The following is a 22,889-nucleotide window of genomic DNA, read 5'->3' as shown; positions in this document are numbered from 1 at the left end:
CGCTTGGTCTTAGTGCTTATGCAGATGTCAGTCCAGTGCTGTCTGGTGTTTCCATGGAGAGGCGGGTCACTGAGGTGAACACTGCTCCAACACCAGAGTCTAGTGTAGTCAGTGAAGGCAGGTTCAGTGATGATGTTTTTGAAGGCAGTTGCGAGCCTGAGGTTTGTGTGAGTGGAGATGCCAGTCCAGCGTCGTCAGGAGTGTCTTTAGCTAGCGAAGTTAGCAGTGTCTCAGTGGCAGGGAAGCGTAAGATTTCTTCTGGGCCTCGTGTGTCGAAAAAATCCAAGCGTTTTGATGTCAGTGAGGCTAATTTAGATGTCGAGTTTGTTGATACCATCAGAAATGCAGAGCTAGTCTTCCGTCCTCTCAGTGTAGATGTCTGCAAGGCTGTGTGCAATAGTTTTAACTTGGAGTTTGTGAAGATCGGTGGACCAGCGTCCGCTCGTGTTGGTTTGTTAGGGGTTCCATGTAGAAATGAGAGGATCGTGGCCGATGGTAACTGCTTCTTCAGAGCCATCTCTCAGGCTGTGAGTGGTTCTCAGAAGCACCATCGTAGGGTTAGGCTTGCCGTTTGCAAACATCTCCAGAGAAACTGTAGTCATTATTCTAGTCTGATTAGGAGTGAGTACTCTTCAGTGTCAGAGTACATTCAGCAGTCTAGGATGGCAAGTGTAAATTCTTGGGCCACAGAGGTGGAAATTCAGGCTACAGCAGATATGTTGGGCATTAGCGTTTGTACATTTTATGATGGTCGTTGGCTCAAGTACAGCTGTAGCAGTAGGGGTTTGTCGTCGGAGTGCATTTATTTAGACAATGTCTCAGGGAGTCATTTTGAGAATGTAGTTTGTGTGTATGAGCCTGGACTGCAGAGTTGTTATGGTTATTGTAAAGTCAATGAGGGTTCAGGTTACACATTTAGGGCTAGATGTCAGGAAGGTGTTGTTGGAAGGGAGAAACCAGCAGTTTGGTGCAGTGAGAAATTTGAAGTTTCAGATCTAGGTTTAGATGATGAAGACGAGGATGCAGAGCCAGGTGTGTGGTTTGCAAAATCAAAGTACATCAACCGTAGGGAGTGGAGTCAGAAGAAAGAAAATGAGTTGCTCAGTGAGAGACGTCAGATGAGGTTTAGAAAGAAATATCAGGATAATGTGATTTTTAGAGAACAGAAAAAGTCAAAGAGTGTTGGAAAGTATAGTGAAGATGTGTCACACAGAGAGAAGGTTAAAGGAATGAGTGTAGGGAAGTATAAAGAGAACCCTGAGCACAGAGAGAAGGTTAAATCCAAGGGTAGGGCACAATATCAAGGTAGTGAGGAGCATAGGGAGAAAGTTATAGACAGGATTATGGCTAAATACAGGGATAGTGAGGAGCATAGGGAGAAAGTTATCGACAGGATTCTGGTTAAATACAGGGATAGTGAAGAGCTTAGGGAGAAAGTTAAAGCTAGGAGTAGAAAATTTAGTAAGCGTCAGTACGGTAGTTTAGAGCACAGGCGGCGGGTTATTGGTCGTGTTAGGTCCAGCAGGAAACATAGGGTAGAGCAGTCAAAAGACTTTGGTTTTGTTATGAATCAGTTTTTAGAGCAGGTTAAGGATGGCCCTGATTTTGTCTGCTGTGTTTGTCACAGGTTGTTGTTTAGAAATCAGGTCGTTAGTTGTGACAGGGACGCTTACAGCAGAACCAGCAGAACTGCTGAACTTGCTGAGGCGTGTATTAGTGAGTGTTTCCTGCATCAGTGTAGTGAAGAGTGTGTTGTGCCATGTCAATTGGCAGTTTCTAGAAGTGAGCTGTGGATTTGTCACTCCTGTCAGGGTAAGATTAGTAAAGGTGAGATGCCAGCTGAATGCTGGATCAATAACCTGGAGCTGGATCCCATTCCTCCTGAACTGGGATGTTTGAATAGTTTAGAGCAGCATTTGATCGCGTTGCATATTCCATTTATGAAGATGTTGGCACTGCCGAAAGGGGGGCAGAACGGAGTACATGGACCTGTGACATGTGTTCCAGCAGACATTGTGCAGTCGACTCGTGTGTTGCCCCGGTCCAGTATGGAGGGGTCGTTAGTACAGGTTAAGTTAAAGCGTAAACTGACCTATAAAGGGTATTACGAGTATCAGTTTGTAGATACTCTGCGTGTAAGACAGGCGCTAGATTACTTAAAGAGGACCAATGCCCTTTATGCAGATATAGAGTTTAATGAGGACTGGGTAAATGAGTTTTGTAGGCTACAGGATGAAGAAAGGGAAGAAGCTGAGTCTAGTGAGGAAGAGGCTGTTTCAGAGCAGGCTGTTGTAGAGCAGGGTGGAGTTAGTGCTCAGGGAGCTGATCAGGTTAGAGCACAGGCTGAGTTTGTTGAGGGAGATGTAGAGGAAGCTTCAGACATAATACAAGATGAAATGTTACATGACAGGCAGCAGCACTGCATGTTTCAGGACACTTGTCTTATGCCTGTTGATATTGGTCAGGAAGCATTAGATCAATATTTTGAGGATATAGTGAATATTGCGCCTGCAGAGGGAAATTGTCCAGTAAAGATGCTTTCTGACCAAACGAATGAGGCTAAATGTTTTCCAGTGTTGTTTCCTCGGGGTAATAAGACCTTTCATGACATTCGATCGGCTCACCTGTCACTTACGCGTTATTTTAACAATAGAATTATGCATGCGGATGGTCGTTTTGCGCGTAATGTAGAGTACATCTTTTTTGCGCAGTACATGTCGGAGTTAGATCAGGTAGTGTCGAATGTTTCTGTGGCGTTGCGTAAGGGTAAAGTAGGTCAGAGGTCTCAGCGAATCACTCAGGGTATGTTGAAGGATGAGGAGGCTTTAAAGCAGTTGTTAGAGTTTGATGATGGATTTAAGTTCCTGAGACCTATTAGGGGGACTCCGGCATTTTGGCAGACTGTTCAGAAGGAAGTTTTGGCTTGCGTTCGTCAGTTAGGGATCCCGACGTGGTTTTGCTCCTTTTCGTCTGCTGATATGCGCTGGCAGAATCTGCTGACCAGCATCCTGAGGCAGGAAGGCAGATCGCAGACGGTAGAGGATTTGGAGTGGGCAGACAGGTGTCAGTTGTTGCGTCGTAATCCGGTGACGGCTGCGAGGATGTTTGATTACAGATGGCATTGTTTTTTGAAAGCAGTTCTCATGTCTCCCGCTGAACCAATTGGCAAAATCGCCGATCACTTTCATAGGGTTGAGTTTCAGCAGCGCGGTTCTCCTCATGTTCACTGTTTGTTTTGGATCGAGGGCGCCCCCAAAATTGGTAAGAACACAGATGAGGAAGTAGTTGCGTTTATAGATAAATACGTCTTGTGCGAGTTGCCCTCTGACGATGACACATTATTGGACATTGTGACATCGGTTCAAACACACTCCAAACGACATGCTAAGACTTGTAGAAAGTCAAAGAAGAGCAAATGTCGTTTCAATTTCCCAAAACCAGCTACCAAGCGGACATTTATCTGTCACAAGAAAGAGTGCAAATGTGGCGGGAAAGATGCATATAGCACAGAGGAGAGATCTGCTTCAAAAAACATGCCAATCTGTAAGTGTTTCGACGACGATAACGAGATGCCCAAAGAAACAGCAGAGGCAATTTTAACAGCTGTTAAGAAAGCTGTTGAAAATGAGGTGCCTCCTGCGAGTGTAGATGAGTTGTTTGCGAGTTTGGGCATCAATCAGGACATCTATGAGCAGGCTTATCGGCGTTTAGAGAAAAAGACAAAGGTAGTGTATAGGAGAGAGGTAAACAGTGTTTGGGTGAACCAGTACAGTAAGAAGTTGTTGAAGTGCTGGAACGCCAACATGGACCTTAGCTTTGTCACTGACGCCTACGCAGTCGTCATTTACATCATTTCGTACATTACGAAGTCAGAGAGAGAAATTGGCCTTTTATTGAGCAATGCCCAAAAAGAAGCTTCCAAAGAAGGAAATCTCTCTGCTAGAGAAAGCTTGAAGAAGCTGGGGAGTGTATATTTACACCACAGAGACGTCTGCGCTCAGGAGGCAGTGTATAGGCTAACGTCCATGCATCTGAGGGAATGTTCCCGAAAGGTTGTCTTTGTGCCGACAGGGAGCAACATAGTCAAGATGAGTTTACCTCTCAGTGTTTTGCAGGAAAGGGCGTCATCACATGATCTTCGCTCGGACGACATGTGGATGACTAGCATAGTGGACAGGTTTAAGAACAGGCCTGACGACGACGTGTTTGCGGACATGTGTATGGCGACGTTTGCATCTGAGTATCGTGTCCTCTCCAGGAATGAAAAATCAGAAAATGCGATTGAATTGGAAAACAATTTGGGCTTCATCCTGAGGAGAACACGATCTCAGTTTGCGGTGGTTCGGTACATGCGGTTTAACTTAGAGAAGCAGGAAGAGGCTCATTTCCAGAGTCTGTTGCAGTTGTTCCTTCCTTATAGAACTGACTGTGAGCTCAAACCTCAGGGCTTTGAGCTCTTTAGTCAGTTTTATGAGGACGGGGAGGTCAGGTTTAGGGACGGCTCCGTGCACTCGGTGCAGGCCGTGGTCGAGGAGAATAGGGCCAAATTTGAGTTTGATTGTCCGGATTTGGAGCGAGCTCAGGAGATTGCTGAGCTGCTCGGTGGTGTTGATGAGGATGTGTGGGGTGAGTTGTGTCCTGAGCAGGAAGCTGAACGCATTGAGTGTTTAGAGGAGAGGAGGCAGCAACAGGCAGAGGAGATAGAGGGAGAGCAGCTTGTTGAAGGTCTAGAGAACATTCCAGATTTGATGGGTGCTGCTAGACAGGTTGTTAGGTTAGAGAAGAACAGAAACACCATGTCTCGTAGTGAGGGTTTGTGTTTGGTTAGGTCTCTGAATGAGACACAGTTAGCTGTTTTTTACAGGGTGAGACATTGGTGTTTGCAGAAGGTGATGGGCAAAAACCCAGAGCCTCTGCAGGTATTTGTAACAGGCGGAGCAGGAACGGGGAAGAGTCATTTAATCAGGGCCATTCAGTATGAGGCAGGGAGGCTTCTGTCAGCACTATGTCATCAACCAGACGATGTCACAGTTTTGTTAACTGCTCCTACGGGCATCGCTGCATACAATTTAAATGCAGCCACAATTCATCACACATTCGGCATTGGTACACACGCTAGTTTACCTTACACCCCTTTAGGTGAAGAGAAACTAAACTCGCTTAGAGCTGAATTGGGTCACCTCCAAATTCTAATCATTGACGAAATCAGTATGGTTGATCACATCCTGCTGGCTTATGTCCATGGTAGGTTGAGGCAGATTAGACAGACAGGCGACTTTTCCCCTTTTGGCGGTGTGAGCGTGATAGCCGTTGGTGACTTCTATCAGTTGCCTCCTGTTAAAGGGAAGCCTCTGTATAGCAGTCCCATCGGGGTGGATCTGTGGTGCAACTTTAGCGTAGTGGAGCTCACAACGGTAGTCAGGCAGAAGGATAGTGTGTTTGCAGAGTTGTTGAACAGGTTGAGAGTGCGTTCCAAGGACACGCCCCTTTTAGAAACGGACGTCCAAATTTTAAAGTCACGCGAGACCGGTGAGGAGAGCTCAGCCTTGCATATTTTCCCGACAAATATGCAAGTGGCTGAGCACAACCTGGAGCAGCTCTTTGCCTCGTGTCCTGATTATGTCACTATTGATGCTCAGGACTACCAAAACAGTAGCAAAACAGGCAAATTGGAAAAGATGGCCGGGCATCATAGAGCAGCATCAGACACGTGTTTGCAAGAGCAGCTGTGTTTAGCGAGGAACGCGCGCGTCATGTTGTGTAAGAATGTGGATGTCGGGGATGGTCTGGTCAATGGAGCATGTGGCACCGTCACTCACATTGAGTTTAAGAATGTGAGTGACAAGTTTCCTCAAACAGTTTATGTTAAATTTGACGATCCTAGAATTGGCTCACAGAGGAGGAAACAGCGTGCACATGCAGCAGTAGAATGCAGGGATTCTACTGCTATTGATCCAGAGCAGGAGAAGGCGACGAAGTGGGGGGGTTTGCGTGTTCAGTTTCCTCTTAGGTTAGCGTGGGCGTGTACAGTACACAAAGTGCAGGGTTTGACCGTGGACCAGGCCGTGGTCTGTTTTAAGAAGGTGTTTGCACCCGGGCAGGCGTATGTAGCACTTAGTCGAGTCAGGGCTTTGTCGGGACTGATCATCAGGGATTTTAATGAGAAGGCCATTTTCAGCAAGACCACCATCAGGGAGGCCTTGGAGGGCATGCCTCCATTTTTGATTGGACAGCAGAAACCTTCATCAGATGCACCCAGCTTCTCTGTGTATCTGATGAACGTTCAAAGTTTAAGCCGCCACTTGGTGGATCTGGTGTCTTGCACGCAGCATTTACAGCCTAACTGTATTGCTGTCACAGAAACGTGGCTCACTGCACAGTCCTCATTGGACAGTGTCCAAATTGAAGGTTTTACTTTCTACAGTCGTCCTCGTGGTGTGTGTTACAGCAGCAGCAGCAGTCACGCCAAATTGTTAGAGCTTCAGCAGCTTGAACATGGTGGAGTTGGTTTGTATAGTGAAGATCAATTGGACTGTGACGTTCTGCAGGTACCCGATTTGAATCTGGAGTGTTTGGTGTGCCTGTTTCCAAAAGTAAACATAGTTTTGGCAGTGATCTATTGTCCACCATGTTACCCAAATTTAGTACTGAAAGAAAATCTGGGGAAGTTACTTGATTGGTTAAATCCAATCAGTAACACAATTGTAGTGATGGGAGATTTTAATGAAAACATCTTGAAAAACTCTTCAATTTGTAAATTCATGGGCACAAAAGGATTCATGCAGCATGTAACACAGGAAACCACAGAGAAGGGGACTTTGATTGATCATGTTTATGTGAAAACAGCACAGTACGATGTGGAATGTGCAGTGATGCCCACGTACTTCAGTGATCATGAAGGCATTCTGTGTAGTTTTAGAGTTAAAGATGATCAGGGGCAGGTAGATGTTAGTGTAGGTGAGTTAGAGGAGCTTTTTGATGCAGACTTTAATCTAGATGATGATTAGTGTGGTTGATTTGGCAAAGGAGGGACACAAAGGATTCACAGTGGCAGTGTGAGTTCTTTGTCTGAGTCAAACACAGCTACATCGCTCTGCCATGGTGCAAATATTAGTGGTAGTTGTGTTAATCTGTGGGGTTTAAAGAGGAAACTGGTATGTAGTTTTTTGGTGTGAACTTTTTACTTCACCATGGTTGTAGTTTTGTGTCTTCATCTAGAGTCTGCCCACTCACATAGTGAACACCATTTTGGAATTTTAGTGGTCCATTGTGCTCGTTTTCTATATTTGTATATGGTATTTATATATTTATTCATTTATTTATGGTGAGGTCTTGAATTGTCGGTATTTGTCGTGTAAATTTTGTGTAGTTGTGATTAAAGATGTAAATAGTAATTATGATTTGATTGTTTCTAAAATAATCATGTATCTCAGCAAAAGAGGAAAGCGTTTTTTTTATTAAATGTTGTTGATCATGTAGGCAGGTGTTTTTAGATAATCATGTGTTATAGTTGTTAGTGTTTTAGCTGTTAGTCTTTGCTTGCTGCACATTAACTGTCATTTTATTACTGTTTTAAAGTGTAAATATGTATTATTGAGTGTATGTTTCAGTTTAGTAGTGTTTAATCTTCATAAGTTCACTTTCAACAGTTCATATGAAAACTGTTTGTTTGTGAACATGAAGTAAGAGCAAACCTGTTCTGGCACCACAAGGCTCAGACTCCCCATTCTGCATGCCTGACTGCCAGGACAGGACAGTTTTAAAAAGAAATAGTTATTATTATTGTTATTGTTATTTTCCATGTCTCCTCCTCCCCTTGTGTCTTTCGGTCTTATGTTTTCTCTCTCTGTCCCTCTGAAAGTTATTACAACATTCTGGTCATGTAAATCTGTGTTTAGAGATAGTTAAGCTGACGGTGCACATGCTCAGATGATTTTATTCTTAAAATGAATCTTTGTGTCTCTGAGGTGAACTGTTTGTTGGAAGATGCTGCAGTGATCCCAACCACCACCACCTCCTCACCAGCAATGGGATGTGGATGTGGATGAAGCAGCGAGAGACTTTTGAATTCACAGCAACACATGTATTTGTTTTGTCATCAGCCGGAGTCGTTCAGATGAACTGTAGTCAAAGTATTTATGTCCATGACATTAAAATGTAAAAAGTTAAAGATAAAAAAATAAAGATATCTTAATGTAAGTTTGAAAGCAATGAGAGAAGTAATGTGTGGATTTCTGATAAGTTTTGGATGAATTGCAAAATAAAATAATCGTTTTGATAATCTTGATGCTGAGTAACTTTTTCATATTTAAAAGATAAATGACAAGTGAAATGTATAGATACGATTAAAGTATCTGGAAATACATTTGACCTAGAAAGCTGACATTTTAATGTGAAACTGTTTTTCAAAATAAACTACAGCTAAACATCAGTGTTGTCTGTCATGATGTACATAGTTTATCAAAATGTTTTCCATGTAGTGTGAAAAAACAAAGGTGAGTGACTGTTCTCCTGGTTTACAGTGTAATGTAGGTGGGTCAAACTTTAAAGTGTCAGCTGAGTGATGATGAGAAAAGCTGAGATTTGACTGTCTTGGTCCCACACCAGTCACCCAGATGTGAGTTCATTAAAAACAATTCTGTTAACGTAGTCTCGTTGAAAATTTTAAAGTTCTCGATGACTTGGTTATAGAGGAAATGATGTTCCTTGTTAAGTGTATTTTTTATAATGATAAGTAAGATTTCAATTGTTTTATAGGTGGTGAGTTTTTCAATAGAAAGTTGTAGGCATGAGCTATAAAGTGGTGAAAGCGTGACTGATGTGATGAGAAAAAAGTATCTGTAGTGAAGCACCTGAATGCTTCTTTTGAAATGAGAATTGCCCATTAATTCAACCCAATCACACCCAACATGCTTGTTTCACAGCTGTACTTGCAGCCTTGTAGAAAAAAAAAATGAATGCAACCAGAGACAAAAAAAACGTCATTTCAATGGGTGCTGTGAGTTCCTCTGTTAAGTGTTTTCGTTTATGAAAAGTATCTTAAAACAAACTGTGTGCATTTACATGCTAGATCAAAATTCAGTGGCGACCCTGTGATCTTCTTATAATTAAATTGATGTTTGAAGCTGCAGCTGTGAGTTGATCCAGCTGTACGTGGACTTTAAAACATCCAATCTACATGTTTGTTCTAGTTGTTTGTGATTAAGATTTATCACAGTGCACTCAGGGCAACAGCCCTGTTTTGGCTTGCCTGTTTTAAATGACATTTTAGTTTCACTGAATTTTTTCATCATCTGGTTGTGTTTTAGTGGTATTGGTGGGTGACAATGGAGAGCATATTTTGGAAATTTAGGGGGGCTCAGTTTGATCATACTAAAAAGAGACAAGCCTTTTAGTTTGCTAGTTTGAAAATGTAAATTTTTACCCCTAAAGTTTCGAACTTCCTAAGTTGTACAAGTTGTTTATGTGCTGATGTTTTAGCTATATTACAAGGAAGTCTTCAGAGTTTTCTTTACTCCTAAAGGATGATCCCTGTTTGGGAGGGCATGGACATACAAATGCCCAAAGGACATAATTATAGTATCTCTTCGTGTTCAAGAGACATGACAGTTAAAGATTTTTATTTTTATTTTTTTTCCCAATATTCTCCTTTAGGGATGAGGACATAAATTTGCAGATCCAAATTCTTCATGAATGTGATTTGAGTAAATCATCGTAATCATGGGTGGCCTCGTCCTACAGGGAGGAGGCCTTAGGTAAGTCTAGATCTGCCAGGAGCCTCAGACTTTATAATGCGTGTTTGTGACTGAAATCACATAGTCATTCCCTACTCTACCAACTACAGACCAATCCTGAGGAACCCCAGAAGTTGACAAGCCGCAATTACTGCGGTGGAAAAAAGCTCCTTAACTAACGTACGTTGAAATTGGAGCGGTCTGAAGAACGAATATAAACCAAAGTATTTGTGTTTTATCACTTTAAATTAACTATGCCAGGGATATGTGGGAGAGTGTGTGAAGTTTTAGGCTGCCATAACACCAGTAGGTAGCAGGTAGCAATTGCCCTGCTTGTACCCAAGAAGCACATGGCTAATTGAATATTCACGAGAAAAACAGAAAGTAGTGGCTGGGCAGGCTCACAGCGCTGAAAATTTGACTGCAGCTGATGGAGGCCTAAACGAGAAAAGAACAGTAGTTAACTATGAAAAAAACATAGGAGAACACTGGACTTTTCCTGAACCAGATAACCTTGTTTTCTTTCATTAGTGAGGAAGTGTGATGGCTGGATAGTATTTTAAAGTGAACAGCATACAAGTGAGCAACATAGTTAATTTAAAAAGCAGAGTCTGTTGTTGATTTTTTTGTTTTGTTTTGTGGAAACGTGGCTGCAGGTGCTGCTGATAGCTAATAAGCCTGGGCCAACTGTTTACCAGTGTTTAAATGTAGAAATGTTTCCGCAAAGGTGCAGAAATTTTGACCAAATGTCTGTAAAAGGTTTGTACTTTTGTAGAAAATTTTGTCCAGCATCCACCCATGTCACCTGCAAGCTGTGGAAGTTAAACTTTTTTGTGTAGAGGCCGAAATCCCACATTTAAGCATACAATTTGTGTATAGAACATTGTGATGATGATTCTATGTCTGTATGACATTCCTACTGCCCATTACAGGCATATTAGTGTGCCTTGGTGTCACTAGAGAGCAAATTATGGTATGTTGGGGCTCAAGTTTGGTATCATATAGAATTGTTTGCCAAATATGAGGTTTGTGGCAATTTTGATGAGTGATTGAGCATGTTGAGGGGGTTAAAGAGCAGAGGAAATGATAAAAAGCTGTAAAAAGCATTGTTCCGGTCCTTGCACCATGGCTGCTCCTTTGATGCCCTTCCCTTATGCCCGTTTCACTTCCACTGTCAAGGTTTCATCCCTTTGTAAGCGTATTTGCAGGAAGAAAGTTGAGCTGATGTATGATATCCTCTTAGTCACAGGAACAGCTGTACTGAACTCCAAAAGAGTTTGTGATATGATCACACAACTTTATCAAAAGAGGTGCAGATAGATGGCACAATTTGAGAAAGTGTGTCAAAAAAAAAGATGGGAGCAATGTTGGATGAGTTTTGTTGCTCTTGCCTGTCTGTCATACTGGTTTCCACTCAACAGTCAGTTTCATCCCACTCTGGCCTCTTAGTGCAATGACAGTTAATACAATGTCTCATTCCCTCTACTGTGTCATGTGAAGACTAGCTGCAGGGAACTCCTAATTAGTGTGAGACAGAAATCAAGTAGAGTGCAGACTGACAATTTATGAGAAATCTTTGGATAAAAAATTATATTTAAGTAATGTGTTGTTATGTTATTTTCAAAGAGAAATAGACAACTTCCTGTCTGGAAAAGGCCAGGGTGTCGCGTATATTTTTTACATTAACATTTTGGCGTTGGTTTCATCTGTCTACGACATTCCTAGCCCCAGTTAGGGCTGTTTTGGTGTGCATAGGGTGGAAGTGAGCCTACTGGCTCTGAGAGAATATTATGGGATGTCAGGGAGTCAGTTGATACCATGGCAACGTATCCTCTGCTATGCTGAATGACATCACCTGCTGCATGCTTGGAATTCTAATTAGCGTGACACGAGTGTGACTAGAGCTGGAGTGAGTTTTTATCAGGCATCTAATGTAAAGAAATCCTCACAGAGTCCACAATTTTACCCCAATCTGTGTCAAAAATATCATATTTGATAGTAGGTTTTGTCAGGAATCCATTTTTGGCATTTTGAAAGCTGTACGAGTTATACTTTTTTCTCTAGAAGCACAAATGCGTCACAAAACCGCTGGAAAAGTGCTAGAAATGGATTTTTCACTTTAGAGAAATGGCCTAACTACTTGTCCTGTAGGCCACAATGTTGGCTCAATCTGTGTAAAAATATTATGTTGTTGTAGGGGATTTTGTCAGGAATCCAAGCATGTAATTTTTAAAGCTCTATGACTTTTAGTTTTTTGTCTAGAGGCCCAAATGCGGCACTAGTAGAATGTGTGTTTTGACCTGAAATCCGGCCGCCTCATCTGCTAACATGGAGAAGGCCCAAATTCGGCTGAAAGCGGTCGGCGACTTTGAGGGCTCGCCATTCGAAAACCGGGCCCGAAACAACAACTTCCTTCACAACTTTTGTAAAGCAGGGTCTGGTCTGTTATGTGAGCCAATTTTCATACCGGTACCATTTTTGGTTATTGACAAGTTAATGTTTGTAGAGAGGCTTAAATTTCAGAAAACTCTTATTTTGGCGGGCAAATTGCCGGCTTCCTGTTGGAGCTACGCGAAAATACCTCCTATATTTTTTGCGCGTCTCAATGAGACGAACATTTTGATGTTGGTTTCATGTGTCTACGACATTCCTGGCCCGAGCTAGAGGCATTTTTGTGTGTTTTAAAGGTTTTTTGGCTGTAGAGAGATTATTATGGGATGGCGGGAGTCATGTTTGGTATTAAACGAAAATTTTCGGCATCCATAATGTGTGTGCCAATTTTGGTGAGTTTTTGAATATGTTTAGGGGTTCTAATAAGCGATTCACTGGAGGAGGGAATAATAAGAAAAAATTAAAGCTGCAAGCAGCGTTAGACGGGTCCTCGGGGCTCATGCCGGTTTTGCCCTGCTATCATGGTATTGGCCCCACTGTGTCCAACAGAATAAGACGAACATTTTGGTGGTGGTTTCATCTCTCTAGGACATTCCTAGCCCCAGTTAGGGCTATTTTGCTGTGCATAGGTGGAAGTGAGCCTAATGGCTCTGAGAGAATATTATGGGATGTCAGGGAGTCAGTTGATACCATGGCAACGTATCCTCTGCTATGCTGAAGAGAAATAGCCAACTTCCTGTCTGGGAAAGGTCAGGGTGTCAGCAAGTAATTTGTTCGTCTCAATAAGATGAACATTTTGATGTTGGTTTGATTTCTCTAGGACATTCCTACTGGCTGCTATGGCTGTTTTAATGTGTCAGAATGTGGACAGAGGGAATATTATGGGATGTTTGGTATTATATTGAAGAGTTTGATGCTTGAAATGTGTGTACTGATTTTGGTGAGTTTTTGAGCATGTTCAGGGGGTCTAATAAGCACTTTAATGGAGGAGAGAGTCAATGTTGCCTCTGCTGAGTCATGTGACCAGCTGTGTGGAACCCCTAATCAGTGTGTGACATCATCACAGAAGTGCAGGAGGATCAAATTCCCCAAAGGACAAACTTCTCATCCTGTAGGCCAGAATGTTGACCTAATCTGTGTAAAAATATGATTTTCTTGAAGAGCGTTTTGTGAGGAATCCAACCATGTCATTTTTAAAGCTGTGCGACTTTTACTTTTTTGTCTAGAGGCCCAACTGCTTCACTGAAGCTCATCTCCCATCTGTTAACATTGCGTGGTCGGCGACTTTGAGGGCTCGCCATTCGAAAACCGGGCCCGAAACAACGAATTCCCCCACAACTTTTGTAGAACAAGGTCTGGTCTGTCATATGATGCAATTTTCATGCCGGTACCATTTTTGGTTATTGACAAGTTAATGTTTGTAGAGAGGCTTCAATTTCAGAAAACTCTTATTTTGGCGGGCAAATTGCTGGCTTCCTGTTGGAGCTACGCAAAAATACCTCCTTTATTTTTTGTGCGTCTCAATGAGACGAACATTTTGGTGTTGGTTTCATCTCTCTACCACACTCCTGGCCCGAGCTAGAGCCATTTTTGTGTGTTTTTGAGTGGTCTTTAGAGGTTATTTGGCTCTAGAGAGATTATTATGGGATGTCGGGTTTTATTTTTTGTATTTTATAAAATTTTTTGGCAGTCACAATGTGTGTGCCAATTTTGGTGAGTTTTTGAATATGTTAAGTGGACCTAATAAGCCTTCAAAGCGCGTGTGGAATAATAATAATAAGAAAAAAGAAACGCAGCAGGAACAATAGTGCCCTCGGCCTTCGGCCGAGGGCACTTTCTAGCTTGCTAGAAAGTGCCCTCTTCCGTTGGCCGAGGACCCTAAAAAGAAACGGACGAAATACAATAGTGCCCTCCGCCTTCGGCGGAGGGCACCTTCTAGCTTGCTAGAAGGTGCCCTCTGCTCAGGCCGAGGACCCTAAAAAACTTAAGGAGAAGAGAGACAACAAAGACAACAGAGGCTTGTGGACAACATGAGATCTCTGCTGAATAGGGTGGAGGAGCTAACAGGATGAGCCAGGAGTCTGAGTTTATAGACATGTGGCTGCATCAGGATATTCCCAACAACATCACCATAACTTTCTCAGCACTGCCATAGCTCACCTGAGACTTCATTTGACATTTCATTTGTACTCTAGTACTCCTCCTCTGTTTTTTTCATAAGGGAAACTGCAATAAATGAGTTCACCCTCTGTGATGAATAAACTATTTCTGATTCTGATTAACAATCAGTACACTCAGTATTATTATCAATCCATGTAAGAGGGATTCTCAAAGATCTAGTTTTTGCTGGAAGTAGCACTGAATTTATTAGGACCAGTTGGACTGTGAGACAGTGTTTTGCAGAGCAGATATTTTGCACCATCCATGTGTTGCTGTTGTCCCCGTAGGAGAAGGTTTGACAAATCTTCCTCCTCAGACCTGTCACTATGACTTATTACAGGCTGCCTCTAAATGGATGTCCGGTCTCACTTCTTCTTGGGTGGTGTCTTCCAGGTATTCAGGCTCCTTCTTTAACCCCACTGATGTGTTCAAGAATTCACAGAAAATCTGTAAACCTAAACAACAGCAGCAGAAACAGAGACAAAAGAGAAGATTTCCACCCTAACTGGAAAGCTCCTGTCCGGGAAGCCGTGTGCAGCTGAGCCTCATCCAGAGTCTGGCCGGTGGCCATCTCACGGTTGGGCCCCTACGTCCTATCATGATGCGTCTTTGTGTCTGAGAGGGGAGCCGGGATCACAGGAAGCCCCACTTTCTCCTTCTGGCATGAAAGACAATCGATAAGAAGCGTTTTTCTTCATCTCCCTCTGCCCCGGCTAGCTATCACGCTTTGTGAGAGACCCCATGCCTGCAGGGCCTCCTGCACCTAGCCTCATCCCTTCATCCCAGACTCATCCGCTCTCTGATGGGTATCTTTAGCCTTCAGCCCAGAGGATGGTGCTTTGTCTCCAGACTTGACTCTTCCCTGGCCAAACCCTCTCTGACTCCCATGCTCGCAATTTTCTGCATTAATTATTCAGGGCCTTCCAGCCTATGAATATAAATCCATTATGTCTGCCCTGCTACACTCTGCTTCAATTAAGAGATTGGAGATGGAATTATGGAGGGGGATGGCAGATCAGGTGATTAAAGGATTCATGAGACCTCACTTTAAAATATTGATGCAGCTCTACATCCGATGCAGAGATACCTACATTTATGAAATGACTGAGCTGCTGGGCTTTGTTCAGCTGTCAAGTGTCAGACAGAGCTTCCAGTCCTGTTTTTAAGGAGATTGCTCTGTGCTGAACCAATTACAACATGCAGTCCTAACATATTTAAGATGAAAACTCAGTGCTTGATCTTATTGTACAGCACTCTGCTGGGTTGGCTGCAGCGTTCCTGGAAGCATTTGGAGTGGATGGATGATTGCTGATGTCCTGCTGGTTGCAGAGAGGTGCACCTGGTCAGCAGCAGAGATGGTGACGCTGTGCTGTGGCTTTTAATTGAGACCTAAGTGATATTACTGAGCCTGTCACACAGCCCTGCAGGTGAATTCTGCAAACAGGAAATTCAGGGCAATGATCTGAAACCACTTTGAGGATTATTCTTTCTGTGGGATTGTGACTCAGCTCGACAGCGATAAAGACAAACCTCAACAAATGTTTTTAGGCTGAGAGAAGAATGAATGCTCCTGCAAAGACAGCTGAAGAAACGTCTTCAGTCACATATTACAACCCAGCTCCTCAAGTGAGTCCTTCTTGCTCTATGTCACATGTTTCTTCAATTTCAATTTCTATTTAGTTTATTTGATAAGGAGGGACAATGAACATTCATACACACTTTAAAAAAATAAAATGTAATTGTACCCAAATCTAGCTACCAAGCTAATTTCCATTGGTAGTTCCCCCAGCTAAAATATAAAAACAAACAGGTTAAAAAAACAAAAAAAGTATTACATTTAAAAGGTTCTGTTCTTCTTGTTTTGTTTCTTTTTGAGGAAAAGAAAGAACAGAGAAACATTACCATAATAAAACATTTTACAATACATTACAATCATAGTTTTTATTGTACACAGGTGGTCAGTAGCAGATGTTGAAGTGCTAGATTTAGGCAGTTAAGTGCTGGAGTTGAATATAAAGTGCTAGAGTTATCAATTAAAGTGCTGAAGTTGATATTTAAAGTGCCAGGTCTCTTGGATAAATGAGCAGTAAAACATTTTCTTGAAAGGAGAGAGAGAGGAATTAAAAAAAAAAAAAAGGGAGAGGTGGGTGGAGATGGAATGGGGCTGCAGCAATGCAAGTCCAGGTCATATGTATTGATTTAATTATGGTGTTTAAGGGTTAATACCAGTTATAGTATGATCAGACTGTGGGGATGAGGCCAAAAAAGGAGAGTAGAGGGAAGGTAACCAAAGAGAGAGAGAAAAAAAAATACTAAAGAAATAAATTAAAGAAGGTGATGGTCTTCATTGGATTTATCAGCTGTGTGGAGCTGCTATGCTATCACGCTTTTACGTAGCTGACTTGGCTATCAGTATCTGGCCACCCACTAAGGAAAGAACAGTTCCTGAAAAAGTTTGAACTGTTCAGTTTACCAGACTTGGTTTGGGATGTGTGTGTCGTTCTGTTCATGTTTTTTCTTTTTTCTTTGTTTAATGATTTTGAGAGTGTGTAGTTCTGATATATGCATGCAAAGAAGAACAGCAGGAGGTTGTGGAGTGAGGTGTGTGTGTGTGTGTGTGTATGTGTGTGTGTGTGTGTGTGTGTGTGTGTGTGTGTGTGTGTGTGTGTGTGTGTGTGTGTGTGTGTGTGTGTGTGTGTGTGTGTGTGTACATCAGGAGCGGTGAAGACAGAGTTAGAGGATGTATCTGTGGCGTTGAGTAGTTCTGCTGTCTGGGAGCACTTTAGATTTAGTTTGAGCTCTGGTGACGGCGGTAAAAAAGTGATGGATCGAACTGCGACTGAGTGTCATGTTAACTTTTCAAACTCCTATGGCAACTTTTTTTTTTTTCCAATAAAGCGACTATCGACAAATCTAGTGACTTTTCTGGAGTTTGAAGACTGACGTGAAAGAATGTTTTGAGCTGACTCCCCTCAATGAGCAGCAGATGCTGCCGTGAGCCCTTACCCTGTCCCAAACACAGACAGACAGGTCCTCCTCACCCACAGCACTCTCCTCCTGCCTGAACAACTGCATTTAAATAAAAAGGGAAAGTATGTGTCTCTTTTGGGTTATTTTGGTCAGTCTCAAGCCCAGATGAAGGCTGAGGGCTGATAATCTGACATAAAAAAAAAAAAAAAAAAAAAAAGAAACAGAAGAAATGTATAATTTTAAATATATTTACGGTGTTTTTTTCACCTGCTATCTGTCTCTCCCAGGCAAGGTTGCCAACCCTCCCGATTTTCCCGGGAGAGTCCCGAATTTCAGTGCCCCTCCCAAAAATCTCCCAGGCCCACAATTCTCACGTATTTCTCTCGATTTCCACCCGGACAACAATTTTGCTACACCATCCTTCTCTTCTGACTGGGCGCTGTTTCCAGCCGGACATTAATAACGGTTACACCTCGCCTCGAAGTCAAGCACAGCAAACAGAACAGAAGAAGAAGAAGAAGAAGCAGAAGAAGAAATGAGTAAGAAGAGAAAGAACTTGTGTAAATTCCAGAATGAGTGGAAAAAAAAAAAAAAAATATTTTTTTTATTTACCATCTTTTGCATGGGTACTGTGGACAGATATTAAATTTGCTAGGTGACTTTACTTTTTTACTGTGGACTGTTATTTTCTTTGTCCAATAAATGAACTCTGTGAAATTCAAGTATTTCATTGTTTTGTCTTGTTTTTTTGTATATGACCCCCGCCTTGAAAATCTCCCTAATTCTGAGGTCTCAAGGTTGGCAAGTATGCTCCCAGGTCATTCCTCTCTCCTACAGCATCCAAATCTATGACAAGCAAATGGCTCATTATATAAATAAGGAGATGGCGTCATTTGGCAACATTTTGTAACTTCTGGGACAGTCAGTAGAGACTTTCCTCACTCAGGAGTTGGCATGTTGAAACTAGCAATGTGTCCCCAGCTTTCATGATGTTTGAAATGGGAATCAGCCTCATTCTTTCAGGTTTTACATGATTGATTACAAAACTGTTGTTGGTGGATTTATTAGGGTGTATGGTGATCTGGAGTGTCAACAACAACAACAACAATGTACATTGAACCGAACACTGTGACCACAAAACTGTGACCGCAATTGCTGATGGATCTCAAACTGTTCATGGAAACTACAGTCATTTCTTATACAGTTTGTGGTCAGGGACAACCACATGCATTATCTGTATCATATCATCACTGAGAGGAGTTAAGGCCTGAAAATGTTCCCCCTGGTGATAATCTGCTAAAATAAAGGAAATGCTTCAAATCCCATTTCAGTGTATTCACAGAGCACAGAACTTCAGATCTGCATCAGATTCACATCTGCCCAGTCACCAGCACAGGAACAGAGGGGAAAAAGGTCAGAGGAGGTCCTTGTTCAGGTCCATTCAGATAGCTCAGATAATTCACCTTATCTATGTTTCTCCTCTGATCTGAAGATTACAATGATTTAACTCTGGGAGAAGACGCACTCAGACTCATGCATATGCAGCAGCATTACAGCATCAGTGACTCACCAGGAATATCCTCTCCAGCTGATCCTGGATGTCTTTCATCCCAGGAAACGCAGCCACTCCTTGGATCATCTCGATAAAAATACAGCCCACTCCCCTGGAAGAGAGAAGAGGGCATGATGAGGTTCACTGCTGTCTGTAAAATAAATCAATTCAAACAAATGTTTCTGTTGTCCACCTGGGGGATTCTTTAATTTGTCAAGATGTAACTCGCAGAGACCACAATAACATCACCATCATTAAAAGACCCTCAAAGTGAGGAAGGAGATTGTGTTTTGATCTTCTTCCCAGAGACTGTTAATGTAGGATAAAGTAAACATAAGGAACTTAGCGGGACATTAAGTCCAGGAACATTAGGTGTGTGCATGTGTGTGTGTGCATGTGTGTTTGCGCCTGTGTGTGTGCTGCCAGCGCTCATTTGTCAAAGGCCTCTTGTTTCCTGACAGATTCACTTTCCGCCTCGCTGCTCCGAGCTACAGCAGCGTCTCCGCAGGGAGATGGGGACAGAAAAGTCTCACTCAGGTTTTCTTCATTCCTGAATCCTGCTGTGAATGAAATCCTGAATCATCCATCCCCGTGACCCAGCTGTAACCTCAGCACACACATCCTTCTGTCACAGTGTGCGCAACACCTCTGTTAGCTGGAGAGTGTGTGGATGATGGCGAGCTTGGAAAGAGAGAACTATATCTGTCCTCAGACTGCAGGGAGGGAATAAGTGTTTGTATCTGACACAGGATGAAGACGTTTGTCCATGGCAGAGGCAGAATCTCTGACACAATACTTTATCAGGAAACAGACATCTTCTGATGCTCCTGCTCCACTACAACCCTTTATAAAAATCACATGATCTGAAGAAGAAGAAAAGCTCCTGCTTGATAACTTCTCACTGACAAACTGAACCTACAGAGCTCTGAACACAGACTCTGCAGAGGGAGCGATGAACACTGACTACAATCTCATTTTACAGTGTTAGTCATGAAGAGACATCATTATAAGAGTGGGATTAGTTTTATGATCAGTTACAAACTTCTTACAGTGGGCTTCATTCACCCAGGTTTATCTAAACAATATTCTGTAGAAGGTCTCAAGGAGGAGTCATGAACTGCTCTCAAACAGCAGAACTGCTCTTGAACTCAACGTCATGTCCTTGTAAGTTTACCAGTGGTGCTCCATTAATTATCACAGTGTACTGCCCCCTGACATGCCCATATAAGGGCAAGAGATGTGAAAGAGAAATCACATGTTGAGAACAGAAGAGAGAAATCATCTATCCATCATCTTTAGTCTAGTTTTCCACCAAGCAGTTCAGTTCAGTTCGTCTCAGTGCAGCACGCATTTCATGGCGTTTCCTTTGACTGAAACCAAATTATCGACCCCTACTGTCCCACTATTTGGTACCCTCCTGTTGGGGTCCCAGACACACCGATCTGACTCCAGAAGGTGGAGCTAGAAACACTGTAGTACATTCATTGGTGGAAAGAATGGTCACTTCCTGTGTGAAAGCGGTAATAAAGAAGAATCAAGATTCAATGCTTTATTGCCATGTCCACACTGTCGATTGGAATTTCTTTCAGTGGGTGTCACCAGTGCTTACTTTGTGCTGGAGCTAGCCGGAGCACGATCTGGGACCTCTTTGATCTTCTGATCCGAGACCTTCCCTGTCAATAAATAAACTGTGTTTTTATCTATGTTTTCTCTGTGCTTTGATTCTCTCTGAAGTGACACCTGTTAGCTTATTTCTTATGCATGTTACTCAGAAATTAGGTAAAATGGGGGGAGTGATTCATGCTGTCATGTGTCACAACGTTATGCACATTGGGATGGTTTTGTTTCCACACCGGCTCCGCGCGCAAACGACACTAAACAGCCAGGTGACTGACAACGCTGTTACTCTTAGCCCACTAAAATGTCAAAGCTACAATAGCGAGTGAAAACGTGGTGTAAAGTCCCATCATTGTGTGAGCATGATGAGCACATCATTGCTTCATTTGTATACCGGCATTTGGCAATCAGCACCTTGGACAGTCACCGAGCGAGCTGCGCTGTTTGGTGCCGTGTGCGTCTGTGTATGTGCGCGTGTGTGTGTGTATACAGTTGCAGCGTGATTGACAATGCGTCACAATGATAGAGTGACATTCTGCTTAGGCTTTCTTTTTAAAATAAAACATTCAATCCTAATTCAATTTTCCCTCCATTTGAAGGGAAAACACATGGAGCAAGGACAGAACAGCCAGTGAGAGAGACCGGAGGAGGGGAGCTGGGAGCCTTTGTGGTGACCACAGTTTACAAGAGAAGACAATCGGTCAACAAGCATGAAGTTATTCATGGACAAAGCGCACAACAACATGGCAAAAAGACAGGAAATTTAATCAAACTGTGTCTGCTGCCTGTCATGTTTGGTTGGATACATTATTACTGTGCAGTGTGCACATCTCATTATTCTAGTGATGTTTGGTCATATATGTTTTCAATTTCATCTTTCCAAATAGAGACCTTTTTATCTGATTTTTCTTGATTTTATATTCTTAGGCTTTTGTTAAATTTACTGTATTTATTTTTACTGATGTGGCGCTTACGTGACAGTGACACACAAAAAAATTCTGTTTGCAATAAAATATGTTTGTTTGCAATATGTCAGTTATATAAATTGCTCATTCCACATGAATTCCAAGTGTTCTGATGGGCCACATGGTGTCAAATGTTGCTGCAAATGTTATACTAGGTAGGTGTATAAAAACAATAAAAAAAATAAAAACACGTTAAAACCCGAGAAAAAAATGTTTTTTTTCGTCACACAATTTCACGCCCACATGAAGGGGGACCCGGCACTTCCTTGGGGACAAATTAAGCACTGGGTGTCACGCAGTGACAACACTCAAATACACACAAACAATAAAGACAATTCATAAAAATTGATAAAAAAAACAGCTGATATATAGACAGTGTGATGAACAACACTGAACCCTGCCATGTTTACTCCAGTCAACTTCCTGAGGAGAACTTTCTTTGTCTTTGGAAAATGGCCTCACCAATCAGAGTGAAACTGCTGTTGCAACGCTAATATGTTGTGTTACTCTTCTTCATCAGCAGGGTACACTGTGTTGTGCTGCTATGCCATCACGGTATTACATTGCTGACGTGACTATTACACGCTGCCCACCAAGAAGGGCACAAGTGGCTGTGGAAACACAAACAGGATCAGACTACACTGATCCGACCTGTACCAAACTGTCCTGATCCATACTGGATGGCTTGCTGGAAATGGGGCTTTTAGTACTTTCCTCTTTTGGGGTTGCAGGGGGATGGGGCCTATCCTGCTGTCATTGGGCTCTCGTCAGGGTAAATCCTGTACAGGTCTCCAACCTAATGCAGGGCTAACATGTAGAGACAACAACCACTCATGCCTAAAGGCATTTTGTAGCGGCCAATCAACCATGGGACTGATAATAATAAATGGGGAGAAAACGTGAACTTAACAAAAAAACTGTGCTGCCTCGGGGAGACGTCAGGAAAATGACTGAACTGATAAGGAATCCCAACAGATTCAATGGCTGATATCAATTGTTCAAAAAAGTATCAGAAACACCCTTCAGTGACGAGAAAGGTACGCACAGCAGATACAGTGAAATGAGGAGTTCGGTCTGAAATATGAAAAGAAAACTGTCTGAACTTTTCTCTCATAAAATCAGATCTGACAGAGAATTTTTGTCTTGCTTTACATTTCTGTATCCTATGTCCTATGTCTGTTTATCTGTTTTTTTTTTGTTTTTTTTTTGTGTCCTCTGCTATGAATCAAATTTCTCTTTCAGGGACAATAAAGCTGTGGACTGAACTCTGAACTGGATATGTTGTAGAAATCCTTGATTCTGTCTGTAAACTTGTTTCTGTTCCATTCTGGGAAAGAAGATCTAAAAAAAAAACTGAAAGAAAAAGACACATGGTGGTCACATCATAAGGTAGAAATTTGAATGTTGAGTTAAAAAACTATCTTCCACTGTAAAGAAAGGGTTAGGAGGTGCTATGAGCAGGAATTCAGGTGGTTAATTTCATTAACATGGGAAAAAGTC

The 22,889-nt window shown here is 42.3% G+C and overlaps 2 protein-coding genes across 5 annotated transcripts in view; one reads left to right on the top strand and one right to left on the bottom strand.

Annotated features, from left to right (window-relative positions):
* The window catches only part of cdk14 (cyclin dependent kinase 14), a 300,539-nt gene that overhangs the window by 118,456 nt on the left and 159,194 nt on the right, over window positions 1-22,889 (bottom strand). For all 4 annotated transcript variants that reach the window (XM_074682607.1, XM_074682608.1, XM_074682609.1 and 1 more), the window contains one exon: window positions 18,826-18,919. In XM_074682607.1, coding sequence (XP_074538708.1) covers window positions 18,826-18,919 — 94 coding nt within the window. The remainder of the gene's footprint in view (window positions 1-18,825; window positions 18,920-22,889) is intronic.
* LOC141800196 (uncharacterized) lies at window positions 618-8,309 on the top strand. Its single transcript, XM_074682606.1, has one exon. It carries the CDS (start codon window positions 663-665, stop codon window positions 7,005-7,007), a length of 6,345 nt encoding a protein of 2,114 aa, XP_074538707.1. The 5' UTR covers window positions 618-662; the 3' UTR covers window positions 7,008-8,309.

This window comes from Halichoeres trimaculatus, unplaced genomic scaffold, assembly GCF_033239565.1.
Source record: "Halichoeres trimaculatus isolate MK-OKI-2021-1 unplaced genomic scaffold, fHalTri1.1 fHalTri1_scaffold_12, whole genome shotgun sequence".
NCBI lineage: Eukaryota > Metazoa > Chordata > Actinopteri > Labriformes > Labridae > Halichoeres > Halichoeres trimaculatus.
The sequence above is the reverse complement of the archived record's forward strand: the minus strand, read 5'-3'. Positions and strand labels throughout refer to the sequence as shown.

Excerpts from the sequence above, each read along its gene's own strand:
- LOC141800196 (XM_074682606.1), top strand. The coding sequence starts at position 663 with ATGGCAAGTGTAAATTCTTGGGCCACAGAGGTGGAAATTCAGGCTACA.